The sequence below is a fragment of the Chelonoidis abingdonii genome, chromosome 2 (assembly GCF_003597395.2).
Source record: "Chelonoidis abingdonii isolate Lonesome George chromosome 2, CheloAbing_2.0, whole genome shotgun sequence".
Taxonomy (NCBI): Eukaryota; Metazoa; Chordata; order Testudines; family Testudinidae; genus Chelonoidis; species Chelonoidis abingdonii.
The window spans coordinates 16,759,328-16,785,940 of NC_133770.1; the positions used below are offsets into that span (position 1 = coordinate 16,759,328).

Genomic DNA, 26,613 nt, shown 5'->3' on the forward strand with positions numbered 1-26,613 from the left:
AGTTGAATCAAGTATGTGGGAGATAGGAACTGGGATGGTAGGGTCGAGGTTGAGCTGCACTGTTGATCCCTACTCTCTGACTAGGAGTCTTGAGCAATCCCTCCAACTCGTGCTCAAATACTCATAACGGTAAGCAGAGCTGAGTGCAGCCAGAACAGCCGGTGCAGTGGGCACAAGGGAAACAATAATCCCCAAAGCCAGTGAGCAGGGGGAACTCTCCCTCCGCTTTTAGCAAAGGTTCCACTTGGAAACTCTACTGTTAAACACAACACAGTACAGAGGTGATAAATGTACCTCACAGGTCAAGTTCAGCCTAGGGAACTACAAGGCAGCCTGCACCTACCCTGCTCTATACTATACAGCAGGCTTAGCTGACATAGGGAAGCCCAAGTTAAGATAAAACATGCCTGAACAAGTAACTGCTGAACAAGCCTGTCATGATGTCCACTCACCGCTGGGAGCACCTCCTCCTGGCAGTTCTGGGGATTAGCTCAGGCAGGCTGACATTCCTTCCAGTGGGTTACACTCTCTGTTTCTCCTCTGCAGCTCCTCTCTTGCACCTGGAACCACAGAATTCCCTTCATGATTTGCTGCTCTTCCCTAAGCTACCTCCATATCTCCTAGCTCTCACCACTCCTCTGGGTTTGCCAGTCTCTTCACTCATCTCAGCAACACCCCCCTTCCATGGAACGACTGCAAAATTCTCCCCACCCCCCGCTTCCAAATTCTCCAGTCTTTTTTTCACCTGTCCCTCACAGATGAGCATCTCTCTCTAATTAGGTTCATCAGCCTAAAGCTCCCCTCCCACCCCCCTATTTGCAGCCAAATTTAGCTGACTGGGTCCAGCTGGCCCAATTCAGCTCTTGCAGGGCTAATGTGGGGAGCACTCCCTATCACAAAGTCTGAACAAGTAACTGCTAAAACAATTAACTGTTGTGACAATGCTTATATACAATAAGGAGGCAGAAACTAACTAAACTAATTATTTTGGGTATGTTTATATTAAACTAAATAGGCAGAAACACTCTGAACTGATAAGCTTGCCTTACACAATCTCCAAAGCAATTGGTCTGTACGCAATCTGCAAAGCAATAGGTTTTTACATGCAAGAAGTAGAGAGATTAGTAGCTAGGCAAGATGTATATAAACTGTATGGTGCGTGACATGAATTGGAATTGTGGTATCATCCTGTCCCTAAACCCCCTGTGTCTGGGCCTAGTCAGCATGGGCAAAGAGCTGTTGCATGCCTAATAAGTAACCTGAGTGACAAGCTGGAGTCAAACTGAGTTTTTTGGACCCCATGGAACTGGATGAAGTGTTCTGCCCAAACTGGACAAGGTGTTCTGGAGGATAGGTCCATCAATGACTATTAGACAAGATGATCAGTGATGCAACCCTATACTATGAGTGTCCCTAGCTTATGACTGCCAGAAGTTGGGAGTGGATGACAGGGGACAAATCACTTGATGATTGCCCAGTTCTGTTCATTCCCTCTGAAGTATGTGGCATTGGTCACTTTTGGAAGACAAGATACTGGGCTAGATGGACCCTGGGTCTGACACAGTATAGAAGTTCTTAGGTTCTTATGATAAGCTGAGTGGTAAAGGTCTCAAAGGCAATCCTAACAGATATATAAGTGCTGTCCCAAGAGTCTGCAGGTACCACTACATGATGCTCCAATTGGATACAAATGGACTTCCAGTAATAGCGCCTAATAAGAATGTACTTCCTCCAAGGATCTCAAAGAGCTTCTACAAACATTAATCAGCTTTTATAAATATCTACTGGAATTAGACCCATTTTAAAGATAGGTATGATGAGGTACAGAAAGGTGAAATGATTCCGATCAAGACCTGTATTCCTTACCCATAGGATGCATCCCTATATCAAAGATATGAGAAGCTCCAATTTGCCCCATTTTCTGTAAATTAGATCTGGCTTTCAGATCTTTAATAAGCAGACTATATAGCACTCAGCTAGACATAGTTTGGGCACCCCCGGATGGAACACACTGTAAGCACATATAGGCACTTTCTGCAAGAAGACTCATTTCCAACAGATCCTTTATTTATTTTAACACTCTTTATTGTCTGTAGCACATTTAGCCAAGTCTCCTGTCTTTCAGAGGCCACAGCTGTTACTTTACAGATAAACTGTAAAAGCATTGAGTTCACATTTCAGACACTGGGCCAAACTGCCCTCTTAGTCACACCCAGCCAACCCTTCAGTGTGCTTGCACAAACATAAGTTATGGCAGGATTTGATCCAATGCAGCCAACACAGTATTTTGTAATAGCAGATAATACTCACTAAGGCATTTCCACAAATGGAAACAGAACATTACTAGGAATGAAGAGAGGAAAATTAAAAAGTACTGTCTTGAGTATTAATACCTGCTTTCAGAGGAACATAATTCCCTGGATATTCATACACCCCCTTCTGTTTTAGATTAATCTAGCAGCTTCATAAAATACCTATATGTTAAGGAAAGAGGAGAGAGAATCCAAAATCAATAGTGCTTAGATTTTTGTGGACTTTATGAAATTTCTGTAAGGCAGCACCATAATAAACATGGTATAAAAACATAGACAGATTAGAGACATACTGAAAGATAGTTGTGACAGATAAATGGATATGACAGATAAAATAGATACGATACAGACAGACAGATATGGTAGACATATAGATAGAGACAGACATGTAGACAGAGAGAAAGACATGGGTAAACGGATAGATAGAATTAACCTGACTATTGTTACCCAGCTATTACGAAATACCAATTACCAAGCTGAAAAGGATCTGAGAAAAAAATGATGCTGTGGACACAAAAAACACTTCAGTGATTTAAGTAAGATTTCAATCTTTCAGCAACTTTTCCAGTAACACTTTAAAAAAAAACATTTTAATATGTATTAGACCTTGTTTTTGGCACAAAATACAAAGAATGCCTTAAACAGCTGCAGTAAATTCTGACAACTTTCTTCTGATCTTCACCCTGGCAGTCAATTCCTTGGGCTAGTGTTAGATTTTTTCTTTTTCTTGCTATTTAGCCCGATGAGATGAGATTGGACTGCAGAGAACCTTTTGTTCAAGCTCTGCATATCTTTTCAGAAGGGGCTGGTAGATCTAAAAGGAAGAGAAAGTTACAAGTGTATGTTTAAAATGTGGATTTTAGAATTTTTTGCATTTCAGACCACCACCAGAACCAACCAAAGTGTTAGGAGTCTTTTAGAAATTTCCTCAAGAACATGCACTGCTATTCTTCGTTCTGTTTTTAATAGCCCTTACTAACAGTTCTTTTATAGCTCTAATTTTATGACAATCTCAGATAGTTTCTATTGCAGTGGTGTGATAAGATGTGTACATGTTAGTTCAGTATTCTTGTGATGAGCATAACCCATTATTCAAGGGGAAGTAAGCAGTCATCTCTATTAAAATCACTGTTTACTCACAATTTGACACATCCTTCTCTGTAACATTTCTAAAACCCAATCTGGTCTTCCTAGCCTTGCAGCCAAAACTCTTGTCCTGGCCTTCCTCATCTCCCTCAGTATTAATAATATCTGCAACATCCTCAACCTCTCTGGCCTAGATGCTCTCTAAGGGGCCATAAAGCCATAATAAATCAGGCCCAATAACTGGAAACCCTTATCCGTAGTAACCAATAAGAACCAGCGTTTAAGTGAATTTCACTGTTTCCCAAATAAGGACTCCAACCTGCAATCCTTACTCAAACAAAACTCTGGCTTCACCCTGAGTTCTTCATGAGTAGAAGTACAGGCTTTGTGAGAGTACACCTCTACTCCAATATAACGCTGTCCTCGGGAGCCAAAAAGTCTTACCGCATTATAGGTGAAACCGCGTTATATTGAACCTGCTTTGATCCACCAGAGTGTGCAGCCCTGCCCTTCCCCCCACCCCCCGGAGCACTGCTTTACCATGTTATATCCAAATTCATGTTATATCAGATCGCGTTATATCGGGGTAGAGGTGTATATAAAAGCAGAACTGCCATTTAATCAGTTAAAAGTACAGTACTTCATGGCATTAGTGTTAATACACACTCAACTGGAATAAAATCAAATCTCCCAACATGATCACATCTTCTTACAAGAGAACACATTTACAGTTTTTGTAGGATTTTATCACCCGAGGAAAAAAAGTGATGGTGTTTTGACCTTGTGTTTCCATTCATTTCAAAATCTTCAATTTCTGAGTCCCCTTCTCCCTGAATATTTTTTTCAAATTGAGATTCTCTCTTTGTTCTTGGAATTTAGTCAAGAATTGTTGACTAAAAATTGAATTGTTGGACTAATTCAGCAACAGAGGAGTATGCTTTGATTAAGTCTACCCATCACAAATAAGCTGTTAACAGCAGTTAAAGCAAATTTCTATACTAAATTAAAAATATCAGGTGGAAGTTTATAAGGAATATACAAGGTAAGTATACATTATATCCATGGTATGTGAGAATATACATTGCACACTTCACTGAAGCCCTATCAACTACAGAAAAATAGGTGTTTTAAAACATGGTAGCTAATAAGTTTTTTAACATATTTTTAAACACTCTCTTCCAGTGATAGAGCATCCGACTAGGAGACAGGAGACTTAAATTATACTCCTACCTCTACTGCTGCCTGACTGTATGACTTGGGCAACTTCTTTAATCTTTGTGCCTCAATTTCTCCTGTCTGTAAAATGGACATAAAGAGATCTATGGACAAAAAGGACATGAAACTGCAGAGTACTATTATGATGAGAGTCATTCAGAAAGTGTCTAGCCTGACCTATTTAATTATACAGCAAGGCTCAATATATTTCACAGAGCAAAGTACTGATATTATGTGTTTCTTTGTTAGCAGCCATTTTTTCCCCATGCAGAACTTTTACAAGGATGTGTTGAAGTGAGTAAGCACCAAAGATTTGAAAAATGAAGAAGAATGAAATCACATAGGTGATCAAGTACCTCCATAAGAAAGGCTTGACTCCAAAGTAAATCCATGAGGACATGGTTGCAACACTGGGGAATGATGCCCATATGCCACAGTAAAAGAGCTGGGCTGATAAAATGCTGAATTTAAGCAAGAGAGAATCAGCACTGAGGATGAGCCAAGGTCAGGATGCCCTAGATAGGCCAGAACACCAGAAAAAGTTGATGATGTCCACAGGATGATGATGAACGGCAGAAGATCAACAGTCAGGCACACAACTGAGATACTGGGCAGCTGCAGTGGGTCAGTGCATGCCAGCCACCATGAAGACTTGGGTATGAGAAAGGTTTCAGTAAGATCGGTGCCCAGAATGTTCAGCGCTGATCAGAATAGAATGTGATGATGTTTCCAGGAAACTTTTTGCTTCTTCAGGACAGTGCATCACTGCACACATCCCAGACTGTAGTGACCACAGCAGCCAAATGTGGCTTTCAGCTGCTTCCCCATCCAGCCTAGTCAATATATTTGGCTCCCTCAGATTTCTGCCTGTTCTCTAAGTTGAAGGAAGACCTTTGGGGAAAGAGTTGCAATGATGATAATGAGGTGATCACAGAAACTGAGGAGTTTCTGGACATGCAGGACAAGGACTTCTATTAGAAAAGCACAGCCAAACTACAGATGTCTATGGACCAAGTGCATTGATGTCATGGGGGGGACTGTACTGAAAAATAAACAAACTAATGTAAATTATGACTCTCTCTTTGCCAGGCTAGAAACTTTCTGAACATCTCTCATAGCACATCACAGAGCATATGATTTTAACTAACTACATGAATGCCTTATGTTTGTTGTGAGTCAAAGTGCTCTCAGTGCCTGTGCAATACCGGAATCACCATTACACATTCCGAAAAAAGCTATTGCTCCTATTTTTCTTAAATATATATACAGGAGTAAACAAAATATCAAGCAAACACTCATGGGTTGTATTAGGAGCATCGATGTCAGACAAAATAGATCCTTTATTTACTGAAACATCTATAGTCAAGCCTCACTAATTCTTGCTTTGCTAACCTGTAAACTTGATAAACCCTGGATGCTTTCCCAGACTTTTCAACAAAGATTTAATAGCAGAGTGCTATATTGCTAAGAGTGCTGTATTTCCACGTTAGCGTTCTCATATTACCTACATGACATTATTTTTACAACATATACTACTGCACATTTACTAGCACAATATGAAGTATTATTGTGAATACATCACTCTAAATTAAAAAGTGTCAAAATAAATGAACAGCCACATTAACCGATACAGCGTCCTTGACTATTTCATTGGCTTTGAACACTTAACTTGCTAATTTGCAAAATTCAGGCATCTGCAGTGGGTCTCCCAGCCATCAGTGTGAATGAGTGCTGTAATATACACTGCAGGCACGTGGGAAAAATCAAGACCATCCCTCCTACTTTATTTCTGTACAACTTGGGTGAAATTCACCCCCTGTGCAGAGGCCCAGCACAAAGTCTATGAACTATATATGTCCTTCTTACCCCCTTTTTTTAACTTCATTGGGAGTTCTGTTTAAATGCTAGTGGCACAGCATGTCCCTCTATTACTGCAGGCTGTAGTGACTGGTACACCCACACAGTGAGTCAGAACTTGAGACGGTGTAAGAAACAGTTACTTTTTGTAAGTGTGGTTCTTCGAGATGTGATGCAGACATGTATTCCACTTAGGTATGTGTGTGCCCAGTCCACCAGAGCCAGAGAATTTTGCCTAGCAGTACCCACTGGAGGTGGAAAAGGCACTTTGTTCTCATAGCCCCTGTCATAAACAGACAGTTAAGGGTTAATGCCTCTTTTACCTCTAAAGGGTTAAAAAGCTCACATAACCAAGCTGACACCTGACCAGAAGGACCAATAAAAAGATAAAATACTTTCAAAGAGGGAGTAGAGAAAAAAGTCTTTTGTCTGTTCTGTGTGTTCTTTTGCCAGAGTCAGAGATCCAAAAAACAACCATCTAACCCCTGTTTAAATTAGTGAGTATTTAGATAAGAATGTGGTAGAGTTCTTTATTCTTCTCTTTGTCGTTTCTTTTGCAAACAAAGACGGAGAATCAGATTGGGTTTCTGTGCACTTTAAGGTTTTGCCCAGAGGGAAATCCTCTGTGTTTTGAATGAGCTGTCTGTGAGATCATCCTGCTTTCTAATCTCGCAGAGGTATTCCTTTCACCCTTTTTCTTTAATTCAAAGTCTTCTTTTAAGAACCTAATTGGTTTTTGCTTGTTGTAAGATCCAAGGATTTTGGATCTGGGCTCACCAGGATTTGGTGGAGGGAATTTTCTTGAGTCTACCCAGGAAAAAGGGTATAGAGACTTGGGAGAGGGAAATTAGTCAAACCCTGCCAGGACAGGGGGGATAAGGACTGAAGAAATATTTAGGGGAAGGCAGAGTTCCCAAATGGTTCTCCCTCAATTGTTTTTTTTTTAAACATTTGGTGGTGGCAGTGACTGTTTTGCCTAAGCTGGTAAAAATAAGCTTAGGGGTTATTCATGCAGGTCCCCACATCTGTACCCTAAAGTTCAGAGTAGGGGGACACCTTGACAGCCCCTCTCCATCTATACAAGGCAGCGCCACCTCAACACCCCTCACAGTTCCTTCACATAGAACACCTGGAAATGAGACTTCAGTGCAGAGGGGATGGAGGGTGAGTTGTGGAATACACAGCTGCATCTTGAAGAACCACAGTGACAATAAGTAACCATTTATACTTCTTCAAGTAGACGCAGCCATGTATTCCACTTAGGTGACTCACAAGCAGTATCCACCGCAGGAACTGAGGCTTGGAGTCTATATAAACAAAGATTCCAGGACTACACTACCAACGTTTGCATTCGCTCTGGAAGATGCAGTAATGGCATCATGGTTTGTAAACATATGTATTAACAACCAGGTGGCAGCCCTGCAAATGCCCAATATTGAGATGTCACTGAGGAACCCTATTGACATAGCTTGCACTCTCGTAGAATGAGTTCGCACCCTCCGAGGAGGCATGGTTGAAGCTATTTCATATGCAGTCTTGATACAGGATGGTATCCACCCAGAGAACAGACTACTTATTCCTTCATACATCTGCATATGACACAAACAGACAAGGCGACACAGGAAACGGTTTAGTCCTGTCCAGGTAGAAGGTTACACAATGTCTCACATCTAAAATATGGAGACGCTGCTCCTCCAGAGATTAATGTGATTTAGGAAAGAACACAGGTAAATGGTTCAAATGAAAACTGAGAAACCACTATAGACAAAAAAATTGGGTGCGGCCATAAAATCACTTTGTCTTTGGAGATTATGAATAAGGAGGATCTGCCATCAAAACCTGCAACTCACAGACTCTCCTTGTGGATGTTATTGCCACCGGGAACACAGTTTTCTGTTACAAAAGTGAAAGGTACAAGATGCCAGAGGCTCAAATGGAGGTCCCATTCTGACTGTCAGGATCATGTTCATGACCCACAAAGGAAGCAGCTCTCAGACCAGAGGATGGAGGCAAAGAAGCCCTTTAAAGAATCTTGCTATCATGGCACTGGAAAATACTGATCTTCCATGAATGGGGGGATGAAACACTGAGATTACCGCCAATGGACCTTCAAAGAGCTAAGTGCAAGGCCTGACTGAAGATGCAGCAAATACGCCAAGATGTCCTGGATAGAAATCAGCATCGGTTGAACTCCACAGGTCAATAAGCACAGCAAGAACTGCTTCCATTTCAGTCACCTGCTGAACAGCCACCGAACAACATTCTTCCTTCTCTTTCAACCAGAAAGCAGCCATGCAGTGAGATGCAGGGAGCTGAGTTCAGATGCCAGGTGTGTCCATCGTTCTGTGTGAGTAGATCAGGATGGACAGGAAAGGCTATGGGAGGCCAAATTGACAGCGCAAGAAGGTTGGAGAATCACCACTAACTCGGCCATGCCGGGGCAATGAGGATGAGCTTGGCGTGATACTCTTTAAGCTTGAAGATGACCTGTGGAATGATCAGGATCAGAGGAAAAGCATACAGGAGAGCTGACTGCCAGCTGAGATGGAAGGCATCAGTCAGGGAGCCTGAACTCAGTCCCCCTCAACGCAGAATAGACAGCATTTCCTATTGTCTCTTGTAGCAAATAAGGCAACTGTTGGACTGTCCCAAGCTGCAAAGATGATATACAGGACATCTTGTCTCCAGGGACCACTTGTGACTCAGGGGAAAATTCCTGCTAAGATGGTCCGTGAGATGATTCTGGACCCTAGGCAAGTGATCAGCTATTGGAATGATACTCTCCTCAATGTAGAACCACCACAACGTGATTGCCTCTTGGTAGAGAACCTTGGACTGTGCTCCCTCATGCCTGTTCACATATACATCTCGGTGGTATTGTTGGTAAGTATGTGAACAATTGAGCCCCTCACACATTGGGAGCAATGCCCAAATTCTGCAGCCAGGACGCCCTTCTAATAGTCACATCTGAAGCCATCTCTCTGGCTTAAGTGCCTGTGATGTCCATTGCAGACTGCAATGATGTCTTACCTACCAAGCAGCCTTCAGCAACCAAGACCCAAAATTCCTCCATGGAGGTTTCAGGCAACTGGTCTGCAAGTCAGACAGTCATCCAATTCACAAAGACATGTTTAGACAACAATGCCTGCTGGTTAGCAATCTGCATTTGCAGGAAAGAAGAGGTATAGATATTTCTACCCATTAATAAGGCTAAGATTTAGTCACTGGTATTTTTAGTAAACGTCATGGACAGGTCACGGGAAATTAACAAAAATTAACGGCCCGTGACCTGTCTATGACTTTTACTATAAATACCCCTGATTAAATCCTACATTTTCCTAGGGTGCCACTGCTCTGGGGGCCCTGGGGCACCACTGCTCTCGGGAGCCCCAGGGGCTAGTAGTTGGCCCCTGCTCTGACAGCCACCAAGGCCAGCCACCTGCTGCTGCTCCTGGGGTCCCTGGGGCTGCCTCTGGGACTGCTGCTCAGGCAGTCCCTGAGGCCAGCTGCCTGGGGCCACCTGAGCAGTGGCCGGTGCAGCTGGCCCCAGGGCCACCTAGGGAGCTGGCCCTGGGGCCAGCTGCTCGGCCAGCCCTTGGGTCAGCCGCACTGGTCACTACAGCTGTGGAAGTCACAGAGGTTGCACAAAGTCACAGAATATGTGACTTCCGCAACCTCCGTGACAGATTCGCAGCCTTACTTATTAAAGTCCATCCTTTTAGAGTCCTTGTCCTTAGGAGTGGACTTCTAGCTAACCAGCCAGGTTCTATCATTCACCATAGTTATGACTAGGGAATCTGGGGCCAGATGGGAGTAAAAGCCCTCAAATTCTTAATCCAGGATAAAGCAGTATTTCTTCATATGCTTCGCAGTAGGTGATATCAAAGTTGCAAGATATTCAACAACATATTGGTATTCTCCTGCAAGAACTCTGCCTGAATAGCCCAGAGAAGCAGCCCTGTACTGCAAAAGGTTCTGGTAGCCCTTAAAGTGGTTGGGCACTGAAGAAGAGGAAGAGCCAGGCACCACCAAATTATATGGGGATGAAGAAGACACCGTTGATTGTGTCTGGGCCAAATCCCACTGCTAGCTGATGATGGACCTGGATGGGACAATTTTGGAGGTTGTGCAAGAGGAAGGCTCACTGGTGACTGGACCTGCAGTGGATTGATGGTCCTTACCACCAACCTGCCCAGTGATCTCACCTTAGAGCAAGACAAGGATTGCAACCTCCATGACCGAGAAGCTTCCCACAGATCCCATAGAGGCCACTGGGGACAAAGATAAGGCATTGGTGGCCAGTAGGGACCAGGACAGGGTCCCTCATCCTGACCACAAGAGGAGTGCTGATCCTGGTACCCATGGTGCTCCATGAACAGCCCCGATATAGACCAGGCAATGGACTGCAGGAAGAGGAACATCTCAACCTTGATACCAGTGAGTCTTGGGTTTTCGGGGAGAAGGGTGGAGCTAGCCCCAGGGGTGCTAGTAACTGGCCTGACTCATCCCTCATCCAGAATGAGCGAGTGACTAGCACCAAATGGTGGAAACAGTAGCACCATCACTGAACATGCCTCCATTGTTTCCAGTGTCAGCGGCGGTGTTGACCCTGAAGTCACCAGCGGTACTGACACAGCTGATAGTGCGGAGGGCAGTGAGTGCTGCCACAGTAACATCAGTGGCACTGAGTGCAGTGGTTCTGAGGAGTTTCCCAGTGCCAAGGAGTCCTTGCACTAAATCAATCCTTGCACCACACCCGGCACTAGCCTCACTTCCACAGACTGTGGAAGGGAACCATCAGGACATGGTGCTGACATACCCAAAAGTTCAGCAGCCCATCCAGCCAACACGGTTATAAACGACATAGCTCTGGCAAAATCCTGGACCAAGCAAGAGGTTGGCATGAACAGGCAAAGGAGGTCAGTTGCCACCTCATGCACCACTGATATGATACAGTTGGTGCCAGCATCACTCTTGTCGGTACTGGACTGAACTCAGTGCCCCAAGGCTGGAACCAAAGTCCACAAGGCCTGGAGTGTCTTGATTGGTCTTATGTCACCTTTTCTTTCAAGCACTCAACAGAGAATGGCTTCTCCATCTCCCAACTCCAGTGCACAAAACAGGAGCACTCTCAGAACCCACGGCGACCTCCGTTCTGACATAGTGCCACATGGCCTGTTCAAACAGGTGCTGCTTTAGGCAAAAATTCCCTAGCCACCTGAGTCCATTTTGTGAATGATTTACAAATCAAACACTGCTCTTTTACATGGGTCTCGGCACAGCAAGCACTGCATGTGAGGCCGTTGTTGGGGATCACTCCCACATGCTCCAGACAATGTTTAAACTTAGCTAAAGCTACTTAATGCTAAATCCTAACTAACATTAATACTAAGGGTACTAACTACCTATATACATCTAGAAAAAATCATTAAGAGATGGAGAGAGATTGTGTGGTTAGGAACCACACAGAGCTCTGACTCCAGTCACAAGCAGTAAGAAGGAACTGAGGGGGTTGGGGGTAACGCTTCCTCCTACAGCCAGGAGAGGGGCTATGAGCCCGAGGTGCAAGCTCTACCTCCTGAGGGTACTGCTAGGCAAAATTCTCCAGCTACAGTGTGCTGGGTGTGCACACACCTAAATGAAATACACAGCTGCATCTACTCAAAGAAGAACTGGTGCAGCTCATTTAAATTCACTGAAGCCAGCTGAGGATCTGCCCTAGTATATACATATGGTTGTATATACAGAAGATTACTCTAAAGTTTCTAGTAGCTGGTTCCCATTGACATTACCTTGGATAACTCTTCCTAAGTGATTTCAGGACTATTTTTCCAGAGGCAATTATATGGATTTATTTTTATAATTGACGTCCACAGGGAATAAAGAATACTCAGTGATGAACAAAAGCTCAGGAACATAAATTCCCTCTTTGTAATGCCCTAGAAAGTAACATATCAAAGAGTTATATTTTAAAAAAGTAATTATGTGTATTATAATATGAAGCTTGTACTTGCCTATAATGTAACTGTCATCACTATATTACTGACCAGTCTCACACATTAAGGACTCAGCACGTAAATAAGAAAACAAAAGATAACAAATTATTAAAACAAAATACAATATAACCTAGACTGAGACTACTACCTTCTACGCAAGAAATGCTCACATCAGTATTATCTTGTCCTCCGTTCCCATCCGTTTGTTGCATCCTGTTACAAACCTAGATTGTGAACTCTCTAGGGCAAGAACTGTCCTCTTATCAATTGTTTGTACAGTGGAACCCTGCCCCAGTCCCTGGGTACTACTGTAATATAATACTACTAACATTAATAAAGTCACAATACAAACAGCCCCCTTGTCACACACCTAGCATGTATTATATAAGCCAATGCTGACTATATCAATGCAAAATTTACGAATTAAATAGATGATGTAATTAAAACCTATGCACTTAAATGAAGTGAAAGCAGCAAAGAATCCTATGGCACCTTATAGACTAACTGTTAGTCTATAAGGTGCCACAGGATTCTTAGCTGCTTTTACAGATCCAGACTAACACGGCTACCCCTCTGATACTTGATTAAATGAAGTGGACCGCCCTGCACCTTCTCTACACAAAATTCTACAAAACAACATTAAACCAAATCTTATACCATTGCATAGGTACACGACTTGTAAAAATATGAGAGATGTGATTATCTCCAGATAATCATATTCTTTCTCATGCCTTTTTGCTTAATTAGCCAATAAGCCAAGCATCTCCATTTTTAATAGACTTCTAAAATTGAGCTGCATTTTAATGCTGTAATAATGGATTCTTACTGTCAGTTAGCATATACATATTGTTATAACGTCTCCCAGTTATTTCTGTCATGCCTAGTAGTTCTGTCAGGCTGCAACTGGGGAAACTTCAGTGTCCGGAGCTCTATTGTGCCCTTCCTGCACAATCCCAGTTCCTTGCCCCAACAGGAACAATGGAACACATCATGTTCCCCAGTGTGAAGGGGGGTACAGCTATTACTCTCAGTATTGCTGCAAGCCATTGCTGAGGGATAGGCAAGTTGAGGGCCTATGCTCATCCTTGCCCCTCCCCCTCTTTAGGACAGCTGGCAGTGCTAGCACCACACAGCCCTTCTGCTCAAGTGAGTGCAAGGACTGGTGATGGTTCTCAGCCCCTGCATGGGAAGCACAAAAGACAAGTGGCTCCATGCACCCTCCCCACATCCTTCACATCCACATGGGGCGCTGCGCCAAATCTGACCCTATAATAATAAAGAACACATTAGGATAAAAATTATACTTTTGATTCTTGAAATTTTATTGTGCTCATAGGCCTTCACATTCAGGATTCAAATACAGCAAGCTGTAATGTTTTACCGCAGGCACAAGCAGGCTTTTCTCCCTCCAGTGATCTGGACCTTCTTGTTTCCAACTTCTACTGGCAAAAGAAGGAAACTAGACTAGATTCCTGAGCTAGGACCAGCTTTCCCTACACTGCCAAGATCTGGCTCTAGCAGTCCAAAAACGATATGGGCAACTCACGTTGGTTAGCAAAGCTACTCTACAAGAACTCCTCAGCAAGACAGAGTTTCACCTCAGAATGACTTTGAAGTTTATAAAAAGAACTGTCATTTAAGTGAAAGCCAGTGAACTCAACAGAATGAAATTGTATGAACAGGGAGATGCAGCCCTGTAAAAAACGGAACCAAACTGACTCATCACATTATGAATTTTCACTGCACTGTTCATGCTAACCCACTGTATTACTGACAGGCCCTCTGGCTTTCTGCGGTTTCACAGCCATGAAACAAGTCAAGAAATCTACTATCAACTGTAAAATTATAGAACAGGAGATAAAAAATTTGAGTGGAATTTACAATTGAAAGAAACTTCTTTTAATAGAATACAGCTGGCATGCTAAATAGGGGTGCAGAAACGGTCATTCCTCAGTTTGTTGTTTAGCTGCTACCATCTCTTTAATAACTCAGTATCAACTGGAGCAATAATTCACTGCCTCAATATCATTTAAGACCAATAAAACGATGTGCAATGATAACCAGGTCTAACAGAGTAAGAAAGGAGGAGAAAAGTACTGAGACAGAGACAATTATTCTTTTAGTTGTCAGGACATTGTATGCCAGTAAAATGTAAAAAAGAGAAAAGAATTCACTACTGATACTTTGAGCTAGGCGGTGCTTACCCCTGCATGGAACCCAGGATCCCACTCTCCCTTGCATAGCTTTGCAAGCAGGGCCGGCTTTAGGCCAATTCCACCAATTCCCCCGAATCGGGCCCCGCGCCTAAGAGGGCCCTGCACCCAGTGAGAATCCCTTCCCTGGCTAGAGGTACCTTTTTAATTTTTACTCACCTGGCAGCGCTTCGGGTCTACAGCGGCACTTCGGTGGCGGGTCCTTCGCTTGCTCTGGGTCTTCAGGTGGAGCCAAAGACCTGGAGCGAGTGAAGGACCCACCGCCGAAGTGCCGCCGAAGACTCAGAGCACCACCCGGTGAATACAAGCCCCACGTGTTTTTCTACAGATGTTTTTTGTTGTTTTGGTTTGGGTTTTTTTTCAGTCATCCCTGCCGGGGCCCCGTCGAAACTGTTCAAATTGGGCCCTGCACTTCCTAAAGCCGGCCCTGTTTGCAAGCGGCACCTAGAAGAGCACTAGACATCCCAAAAGAAGTGAACCTGTGGTTCACCATTCCACAGAAGCCAGCAGAGACAAACTTTGCACAGGAAGCCCATATTATACACTTTCAAAGGGTGTCGCATCTCCCACTGGTATCGTGTCCCTCGCTCCTTCCAGAGACATTGCGACTGAGTCAGATGTCACTGTGGACTGCTACTGGGGAGGCATGTTTCTTCACCCCTCCCATATCTCCCAGCAGCTCTGATTATAAAAACCAGAACACAGCTCTTTATCATTATATATCTTTTAAAGCAAGGGGAAAAAGGGTATCACAAAGTTGAGCAAACGAGATCAGATCATCTGATTTTAAACTGACTGGCTTAATATTTCTGATCAGGACTTGTTTGATCACTAATATTTTCCAGTTCTGTTAATAATTAAATAATATGCTGGTATGTACTATGCCACTATGTAGCATAATCATTTCCACTATCACTGATGCTGATGTCTGGTGCTCCAATACCCTTTTAGCTGGAAGCTAGTAATTTTGGTAGTTTCCAAGAGTTTAAATAAAAGCTTTAAAGCCTTGATGTCTGCAGTTATGGTGTGTGATGCTGTATGACTGAAGTATGACCATTCATATCCTTGATATCACCACTGCAACAAATCTTGTACAAAGTATATCATCTAAAGTGTCAATGGAAAAGCTATGATTTGCTAAGTATGATTATCCAATTATATGTATGTATCCTTTTTTTATCTGAAGTTATAAATATTGACTATGTACTGGCATCATACATATATGCTGTACTCCTGGGTAAAACGCACCAGGTAAAATCTAAAATGAAGCCAGACAGCTTTGCGTTGATGACCCATTAAAGACACTTAACTCTCACAGTGGGACACAGAAAAAACTCATTCCACCAAGATATTTCTTCCAACAGATGCCTCAGCCTCAGGCCTGGTCTACACTGGGGGGGTGTCATTGTAAGATACGCAACTTCAGCTACGGTATTCCCGTAGCTGAAGTTGACATATCTTATTCTGACTCACCTTCCGTCCTCACAGCGCAGGACAGCCGCAGCTCCCCCGTCGACTCTGCTACTGCTGCTCGCTCCGGTGGAGTTCTGGAGTCGACGGGGAGCGCGTTTGGGGATCGATATATCGCATCTTGACGAGACGCGATATATCGATCCCTGATAAATCGATCGCTACCTGCCGATATGGCAGGTAGTCTGGACGTACCCTCAGCTACCACCTGTGAATCAGGAAGCCATGTAAGGACATGAGATATGCTCATGTGAACCTAGACTCCATCTTGTGCCAGTAATTTTCCACAAACTGGACTATGAGCTTTGTTTGAAATAGAAAATTTCCAGGCCCATGGTCAAGAGTATAAAAGACCCATTTTGCCTCTTTCCTGCTCTGATTCTCTGGACTGTGCATTTACAACTAAAAGGAGCATATTGAACTGTGGACTGAGGACTTTCCAATACTTTGGAAGTTACCTAAGAAACTTTACAAGCTAGCAGTCTGTAATATCACTGCTACAAACCAGATATAAGAATATTGCCACTATTGTATGTATATGATCTATTCACCATTTTAACTCTTTTTTTTTTTAATTAATAAACCTTTAGATTTTAGTTACTAGAGGGACTGGCAGCAGCATGATGATTATTGGGTAAGATTTGAGATATATATTGACCTCACTAAGTGGCTGATCTCTTGAGATTAGAAGGACCTTATATGTGATTAAATTGGTTTTCAATAGCACTCCTCAGAGAGTCCAGTGTCTGGGAGGTGAGATAAGGGCTGGAATGCCTAAGGAGACTGCATTTCTGACTTCTTTGTAGCCAGTGTGGTGAGACAGAAGTTTACTTTTGTTACTGGCTTGGCATAATCTAATGGTAGAATAACCACCAATCTGCTGTGAGTCTGCCCTATTTCTCAACAGCTTGTCCTGAATATGGCATTCTCAGTTGTGACCCACTCACGCACAGTGACGTGGTCAATCCAACTTATTATACAACACGCCAACAGACTAAATTAATGCAGAAGAAATCTGTACATAGTTGAAGTTAGTGGATGTAGAAGATATTTAGATTCTAGACAGCTACAACTAAGTTACTATTGTACAAGATTCTTGATGCATTATACTGTTCATTTATTACATGATATGAAGTTATATGTAAAAAGCTGTAATAGAGCTCCAGTTTCATGGAACTCCAGATGGGAACAAATTGCCTTTACTGGAAAATTAGAAGTCCCAAAACAAGTTCTTTCCTTGATTTACATGAACTATGTGGCTCTGTTGCCTAACTGGTTGCTTAGCCATGTGACCCCACAAAACACAAATTTCTTGTTTTGAGGGAATTGTAGAACTTCAGACAATGTGTGTGTGGTGAAAACTGGTTCTAGTAAGCATTATTTCTAATTAGGACCCTTTGGCTGTTCACACTGGAAGTTATCAGTAAAGATGTGTGTGCCTTTCATAAATGATTACTAATCAATATTAAAAATCAGGCAGGCACGGATTTTTCTGATGTTTTCCAAATAGAGAAAATAACTTCATTCACATTTTTCCAAGTAGCACTTTGTTGGAAGTATAGACTATTTTGTCAATTTTACCAGTCAGAACCCAAATGACCCGCACTGGCATTAAACCCAAGTTATAACACTTTCTATCATTGAAAGGTGACAGTTTTTCCTCTCTGCATGTATCTAATTGGGGAAATTTACTCTTTTATGGGTCTGAATATAGTGATCACTCAGATATTGTATCATTACAGAAACAGAGATCTCCCCAAATCAATCCTAGTGCCTCTCAAGTTACAAATACATCCATTTTGTTGGTAAAAAAAATAATAATAATAACCATTTTTAAAACATACAGAAAATAAAATGAAATGAAATTGAAAATGATGAAATTCCAAAGCTACTCACCTGGTTTGCCCCAGCAGTTGGTGTAACAATTAATCTAGGCTCTGGTGCTAATTTCACTACCTCTGCCAAGGACACACTTGTTTCTGCCACAAGCCCTGCAGAGAGAATCACAATACTGATCAATTCTCAAAAATAAGATGAGCAATGTACCTCGACTCACTGGCAAATTAATACTTTATATTGATCCTCACTCGCTGGGTCAGCATACAAAAGTGAAGGATAAATGGCAAAGGTCTTTCATTCCAATACACTAATCTGGAAAGTGGGGACTCTGAGATTGAGTTTTTGGTCAGTCATTCAATTTGTACCTTATGGTGGGATAGCAGCAGAGAGGCAGTTTCAACAATATCAGTAATTATTTATGGACTCCAATAATACAGTAAGCAGCAGTGAAAATATGCAGAAGGAAAGGATCAAGGACAAAGTGTAACCAAAATAAAAAGCACAGCTAGAAAGATAGGGATGAGATGTGAAAACTGTATCAAGAAAATGTGTACTATAAATACTCATTAAACAATGATGATATATGAGGCAGCTGAACAGTCACAGGGAATCCCACTACTACAGCATTCTCCCTTACAGAGTAAGCTACAGCATTTCAGGTATTGTTTGTTATTCCTGCCAAACAACCTAGACTAACCACGTAGTCTGTATTTGTAGATACTGTATTTGTAGATATAAATTATAATGTTGTAAAGGGGCCCTTGTCATCAATATTTCAATTATATTAGCAAGTCTTCATTTTTACACAATTCCTCTGCTCAGCCAGAGGAGTGAGCCAGCTGAACGGCATCAATCAAAAATGCCACTGAAAAAACACACAACATGCCTCGGGGGGAGGGGGTTGGTGTTGGGCAGCAGCATACCTGAGAAAAGCTTTCAAATACTATACTGATAGAGGGAATCCCCATCTTCTGGCCATATGAAATAGCTGCATAAATCTCAATGGAAGCTGTGCACTTCAAGCTGTAGTCAAGGGCAGAGAATCCAGCATGTAATGGAAAAGTTCAGGATAATTTTGAAGTATAGGACACATTCTGAGTAAAACAGAGGAAGGATTTGGGGATTTGGTCCCTAAAGCATAAAAATGTCCTCAGCATGCTTCACTCCTACTGATAGTCTGGTGTTGCTATTTCCACTGTTCTAAATGCTTTGTTGATGGCACCATTGCATCTTCTTTGGAAACAAAGTAGTGGAAGCATATTTTGTGTGTTAAAATGACTGAGTCCGGTTCTCTGCTGCACAGAGTTTCTGCTTTGTCTTCAGACCTGTGAGTGCAGTCCATGTGGGTGTACCATGTAGCTGAAGGCAGAATTTGCTTCTGAAAATGAAACCTGGATGCTTTTGTGATGATCTGTACTGTCTTCACCGTGCTTCTGTTTCAATGTAATGATCCTGCATGACCCTGGACTCAGGCTGTCTGTTGCTAAAATGTCTAATTGAGGCCTATGGGAATTTTGCCTGAGTAAGGACTTGGCCCACAGCTTTGAACTTGTTTAACAGTAAAATAGCCAGGAAATGATGCTATTAAAGCATTCCAAAATACCTGAAGAAGAAAGACCTTCCTGGGGTTCAACATCATTAAACCTCTGAGAACCTGTCATTAACATACAAGTTTTTGCATCAATAAACAAATTAATTGACACCTTTACTTTTAAGACTTTGGCTGTTGCATTACAACTGGTGATGTACTGCAGTAAATGAAATGACTGAACAAGAGATTTATGCATTCACAACATGAAGCGTACACAGCTTGAATGTGGTGCACAGCACAGCTCGTATATGCTGATAGATGGTTTGTCATTTAAAAATGCCAAGATTTACACAGGAGATTTATTTTAATGTCACCCGTTTGGGCAGTATTTATTACTAGGCTGGCTTTCTCTAACTCCTTTCCCCTTCCTTTGTGGGTTCATTCAGGACAGGGGAACTTTAATTAACAACTGCGTATCTGTTGGTGGAGGATCAGCACATCAAGGCTGCACATCCTTCCCAGCAAACCTCATCCACTTCCAGAGATGTACCTGCCATCTGTCCAGGTCGCACTCCTGTCTGAGAGAAGGTTGCTGCAGTTTGTGCTACTGTATCCTACATGATGATCTGCCACTGGGAGCCCCAGCCTAAATTCTGCTGCAAGAAGTTAGAGTGAGTGAAACCCTAAAAATTCACTTTTATTCTTACTGGGCATTTTCCAAAACCCACTGATGTCAATGGAAATACTCCCTTTGACGTCACTGGGCTATGGATCTGGTCCTATGCTTTATATACCCCTCACTTTTTTTTCAGAAACTTTAACCATGGGTATTGGGTGCATGAAAATTAAATGTTCAGGTTGCTCAGAGGACTTTTCTTTACAGCCTTACCATGAATTGCTCTGTAAGCACATCCTAAACAAGCAGAGTTGGCGGTGTCAATAGTATACACTGGTGCGTTAAACACATCAGACAGGACCTGGGAAGTATAAAAGCATTTGTTACATATGACTGTGAAACACAGGGCAGTAAATAATTCCTTATAATTGCTGAGGCAAGCAAATGGTTCCTGCACATGACAGCCAAATGTCTGTGCAGGTAACAGTTACCTCTGGGGTCAATGAGTACTGACCCTTTTCATGTGACAGTACTAACCTTTGGCAAACCTTACCCAGGTCAGGTGTCTGGGGCCAGGAAATAAAGATACATTTCTTACAATGTTGTCATTTCTTTATTACAAAGGTTCACTATGTGGTCATTATATCTCCAGCAAGTTCTCAGAGTCATCCCCCAAGACTTTTAAGGGGCAGATATGTTCACTCCTGAACCAAGAAATGCAGGGCCAGATTCTCTGCTTCACCAAGTTTATGCTCAGCAAAGTAAAAGGAAGGAGAGGAGAAGTGAGGGAGTCGACTGTAACTCCCCAATTCTCTGCTCAGACATGACCAAGGCTAGAGCAGTCTGGTGGCCCAGAGCATTCCAGCTACTCCTCCTCTCTCTCCCCAATACAGCCCTTGTGTTGGGGTCTACAGGGAGGGGTGTATAAGGGTTGTGTGACCCTAACAGTATCCCAGTGCAAGAGGACAGGGGGCTAAGTGGTATCCCATAGTGAGTTTCAGCTGGCCAGACCAGTTCAGTGTACACCAACTCACTAATGTTATAACCTGTATTTAAATAGGTATAATGTAAGACATCCACAGTAAGCTAATAACATACTGATCATTAATATTATTGCGTGGTTCATGCACAGATGACGAATTCAAAATTACACACATATTGTGAATTATGTTCTTAAAGTGTGTCTGCTGGGCAGGGCTTAAATTACCCCACTCTAGACAAAGTAATGTGGTTTTGCCACCTCGAAGGTACTTCCAAGGTGCATTAAGAGACAATGGAAATGCAATTTACATAAAAGATAAACAGAACTATCAAGGCAACAAGGGGAGGAGATAATCACTCAGCATCATGGTGCAGGGAGGAGATTGCAGAAAACAGATTAATTGGCATTTTAGCAAACACCAGCAGAGGAAACCAGCATGAAGTTTCCTTCCCCACAAGACCCTACATAGCCTTCCTTATAGCTTGACTGGACTTTGCTTTAGGATAACCTTCAGAAGAATCCATTGTAAAGGTTCACTGCACTATAAAAGAGAGGGGCAAAAAGCCCCAAATTATCTTCCACCTAACGAGATAAAGGAACCAAGCACTTTGTGGAAGATCCTGACCTGAATGATGGTCAGCCATCTTGCTGGAAGGTAGATTGGTAAGGAAACTACCTTGAATAAAGGCTGTAGCTTGTGTTAAGCCTTAGCCACTAGAAAGTGTTTTTCACTTTTGTTTGCTTGTACCCATATCTAACTCTATCCCTTACTTGAACTCACTTAAAATCCTATCTTCTGTTGTTAATAAACTCGTTTTACTTTTAATCTAAACCAAGCCAGTGCTGTGGTCCCTTCAGGTAGCATTGTAAAGTAAGCATTTCTAAGTATCCATCTATATCAAGCATCACATGAGACTCTATTCTAGGGGACAAATGGAAAATTGAGCAAGACATCCTTTCCATGGCTTGGTGATTGAATTTAAGCTTATTCATAAATTCATATATATAACAAATCATTTAGAATGTGTGATTTCTTCCTTGTGAGTGACTTCAAAAGTAACAGATAGAACTTTTCAATTTAAAAAATAAAGAACAAATATTTCACCACATTTCATGCAGTCATTCATCAAGAGTCAAAGATGTAAAAGGAAAAACTCCCTAGTGTAGACATTAAGGACTATACTCTAAAACAAGAAAATAGCAAGGAGCATAAACTCTGGCAAATCAAGTGTCAAAGTATAATTAGGCAGGCCTAAGTCACCAGATGGTATTCACCCAAGAGTTCTGATGGAACTCAAATATGAAATTTCAGAATTACTAACTGTGACGTGTAACCTATCACTTAAATCAGCTTCTGTACCAGATAACTGGAGGACAGCTAATGTGACACCAATTTCTAAAAAAGGTTCCAGAGATGATCTTGGCAACTACAGACTAGGAAGTCTAACTTCAGTACTAGGCAAATTGGTTGAAACTATAGTAATGACCAGAATTATTAGACACATAGATGAACGTGATTTGTCAGGGAAGAGTCAACACAGCATCTATAAAGGGAAATAACGCCCCACCAATCTATTAGAATTCTTCAAGGGGGTCAAAACATGTGGACAAGAGTAATGTAGTGGATATAGTGTACCTGGACTTTAAAAAAGCCTTTGACAAGGTCTCTCACCAATGGCTCTTATGCAAAGTAAGCAGTCATAGGATAAGACAGAAGGGCCTCTCATGGATCGGTAACTGGTTAAAAGACAGGAAACAATGGGCAGGAATAAATGGTCCATTTTCAGAATGGAGAAAGGTAAATAGCAGTGTCCCCCACGGATCTGTACTGGGACCACTGCTGTTCAACATATTCATAAATGATCTGCAAAAAAGGGATAGACAGCGAGAAGGCAAATTTTGCAGATGATACTAAATTACTCAAGATCGTTTAAGTTAAGCAGACTGCGAAGAGCTAGCAAATCTAAGGGGAAAAACAACTGAAGACAGTTGGCAGTTTTTCAAAGAGACATTATTAAGGGCAGAAGAGTAAACTATCCCACTGTGTAGGAAAGATAGGAAGTATGGAAAGAGACCAGCCTGGCTTAACCAGGAGATCTCCAATAATCTAAAAAAAAAAAAAAAAAGAGTCCTACAAAAAGTGGAAACTAGGTCAAATTGCAGAGGATGAATATAAACAAATAACACAAGTATGAAGGGACAAAATTAGAAAGGTCAAGGCACAAAACAAGATCACAGAATCATAGACTATCAGGGTTGGAAGGGACCTCAGGAGGTCATCTAGTCCAACCCCCTGCTCAAAGCAGGACCAATCCCCAGACAGATTTTTGCCCCAAATCAAACTAGCTAGAGATATAAAGGTAACAAGAAAAAATTCTACAAATACATTAGAAGCAAGAGGAAGACCAAGGACAAGGTAGGCCTGTTACTTAGTGAGGAGGGAAAAATAATAACAGAAAATCTGGAAATGGCAGAGGTGCTTAATGACTTCTTTATTTCAGTTTTCACCAAGAAGATTGGCGGTTATTGGACGTCTAACATAGTGAATTCCAGTGAAAATGAGCTAGGATCAGAGGCTAAAATAGGGAAAGAACAAGTTAAAAATTACTTAGACAAGTTAGATGTCTTCAAGTCACCAGAGCCTGATGAAATGCATCCTAGAATACTCAAGGAGCTGACTGAGGAGATATCTGAGCCATTCACGATTATCTTTGAAAAGTCATGGAAGACAGGAGAGATTCCAGAAAACTGGAAAAGGGCAAATATAGTGACAATCTATAAAAGGGGACATAAGGACAACCCAGGGAATTACAGACCAATCAGCTTAACTTCTGTACCCGGAAAGATAATGGAACAAATAATTAAGAAATCAATTTGCAAACATCTAGAAGATAACAAAGTGTTAAGTAACAGTCAGCACGTATTTGTCAAGAACAAATTGTGTCATACCAACCAGATAGCTTTCCTTGACAGGGTAACAAGCTCTGTGGATGGGGGGAAGTGGCAGATGTGGTGAATCTTGATTTTAGTAAGGCTTTTGATACTGTCTCAAATGACCTTCTCATAAACAAACTAGGGAAATGCAACCTAGATGGAGCTACTATAAGGTGGGTGCATAACTGGTTGTAAAATTGTTCTCAGAGAGTAGTTATCTGTGGTTCACAGTCACGCTAGAAGGGCATAATGAATGGGGTCCTCAACAAGGGCAAAAGCAAAGTACTCCACTTACGAAGGAACAATCAGTTGCACACATAAATAATGGGAAATGACTGCCTAGGAAGGAGTACGGCAGAAAGTGATCAGAGGGTCATAATGGATCACAAGCTAAATATGAGTCAATAGAGTAACACTGTTGCAAAAAAAGTTACAGAAAAGGGCCACAGAAATAATTAGGCATATGGAACAAGTTCCTTATGAAGAGAGATTATAAAACTGGGACCGTTCAGTTTGTAAAAGAGACAACAAAGGGGGAATATGATAAAGGTCTATAAAACCATGAATGGAGTGCAGAAAATGAATAAGGAAATGTTATTTATTCCTTCACATAACACAAGAACCAGGGGTCACCCAATGAAATTAATAGGCAGCAGGCTTTAACAAACAAACAGTCAACCTGTGGAAGGTGACCAGATGTCCCTATTTGGGGTCAATATTTGGGGCTCTCTCTTATATAGGTGCCTATTACCCCCACCCCATCCCGATTTTTCACACTTGCTGTCTGATCACCCTATGTGGAACTCATTGCCAGGGTATGTTGTGAAGCCCAAAACTGTAACTAAATTCAAAAAAGAATTAGCTAAATTCATGGAGGATAGGTCCATCAATGGCTATTAGCCAAGATGGTCAGGGATGCAATCTCATGCTCTGTCCGTAGGCCTCTAACTTCCAGATGGTGGGACTGGATTACAAGGGATGGATCACTTGATGATTGCCCGGTTCTGTTCATTCTCTTTGGAGCATCTGGCACTGGCCACCATCAGAAGACAGGATACTGGGATAAATGAACACTTTGTCTGACCCAGTATGGTCATTCTTATGTTCTTAACAGATATTCCTGAGTGGTACCTTTGGTATGTACAAAATGAGGGATTGTGAATACAGGTTATTAAGTGACAGTTTTCTATAGCCCCAGAATAAATTATCCAAAAGCAATAACAGCAACTTGAAAACACACTGTTTCCTGAGGTTTTGATTAAATTTTAAAGGCTCTAATTAACCAGTGATTAAATTAAAGGAATGGCATTATATTGATCATATTATTTTAAGACACTTCTAACAAGTTTTAATAGCAGTTTTATTATACTTAAACTGCAAGTTCTCATAGACTCATAGGTCAGAAGGGACCAACATGATCATCTAGTCTGACCTCCTGCACAAAGCAGGCCACAGAACCCTACCCATCCACTTCTATAAAAACCCGGCTACTTAATGTGCCCGCAATTATTGAAGTCTTCAATTGTGGTTTGAAGACTCAAGCAGAGAATCCACCAAGCAAGTACCATCCTCCGCCTGCAGGGGAAGGCGAAAAACCTCCAGAGCGTCAGACCAATCTGCCCCGAGGAAATTCCTTCCCGACCCCAAATATGGCCTATAGCTAAACCGCTGAGCATGTGGGCACAGGACCACCGCCAGCACCCAGGAAAAAAGATTCTCTGCAGTAAACTCCGGATTCCCATCCATCCGCACATCCCATCGCAGCTCATTGAGCGACCTATCTGCTCATTAATCCTAAGGACAATGCCAAATTCAACATCTCTTCATATTCCCCTTCCATAAACTTATCAAAGCTGTAGTCTGAAAGGCCAATATGTCTTTGCCCCACTACCGCCCTCGAAGGCTGTCCAGAATTCCCACTCGCTAATAGTACGAACCCTTCGCTCTTAATGTCAAAAAGCCGAACTTCTAGTGTCCAGTTGTACCTCATTCATCCTTGTGTCTACATTAAGTATAACGTAATAATTCACCCTCTCCCTCCCTAATGTAATCACCCTGATATCTTATAATAGAGCAGCAATATCCCCCCAGAGTCTTCTTTTGGTAGGCTAAACAACCAGCTCTTTGAGCCCTACCTTTCATAAGGCAGGTTTATCCATTCCCTCTGCATCATCCTAAGTACCCCGTCTCTGAACTGTCAGTTGAATTCATCTTCTCTAGAAAAATTGGACAATCCAAAGAATGCACAACAGTATCCAGGTAGGTCTCACCAGCACTTATACAACGGTACACACCATCCTTATCATTGCTGGATAATACCCTCGCTGATGCCTAACCGCATTGCTTTTTACTAACGCCATATCGCATGGCGGACTCATAGTCATCCTGCGATCAACCAATAACCAGCCCAGTCTTCCTCCGTCTGTTGTTTCTGCAAACTGATGCCGCCAATTGTATATCGAAAATCTTATATTAATCACTAAGTCCATACGCTTCCCGCACTTTGTCACAGATTAAATTTCATCCTATTACTATGACTGTCCAGTTACAAGTCCATACCCA

At 42.1% G+C, this 26,613-nt stretch overlaps 1 protein-coding gene across 1 annotated transcript in view; it reads right to left on the bottom strand.

Moving 5' to 3' along the window:
- Nucleotides 1–2,046: 2,046 nt before the first annotated feature.
- XYLB (xylulokinase) overlaps nucleotides 2,047–26,613 on the bottom strand; it is a 152,507-nt gene continuing 127,940 nt past the window's right edge. Inside the window, exons 17-19 of the mRNA XM_032778508.2 lie at nucleotides 20,409–20,496; nucleotides 18,046–18,140; nucleotides 2,047–3,126 (exon numbers count right to left, since the gene is read on the bottom strand). Of these exons, the coding sequence (XP_032634399.1) occupies nucleotides 3,043–3,126; nucleotides 18,046–18,140; nucleotides 20,409–20,496 (267 nt within the window). The 3' untranslated portion in view covers nucleotides 2,047–3,042. The remainder of the gene's footprint in view (nucleotides 3,127–18,045; nucleotides 18,141–20,408; nucleotides 20,497–26,613) is intronic.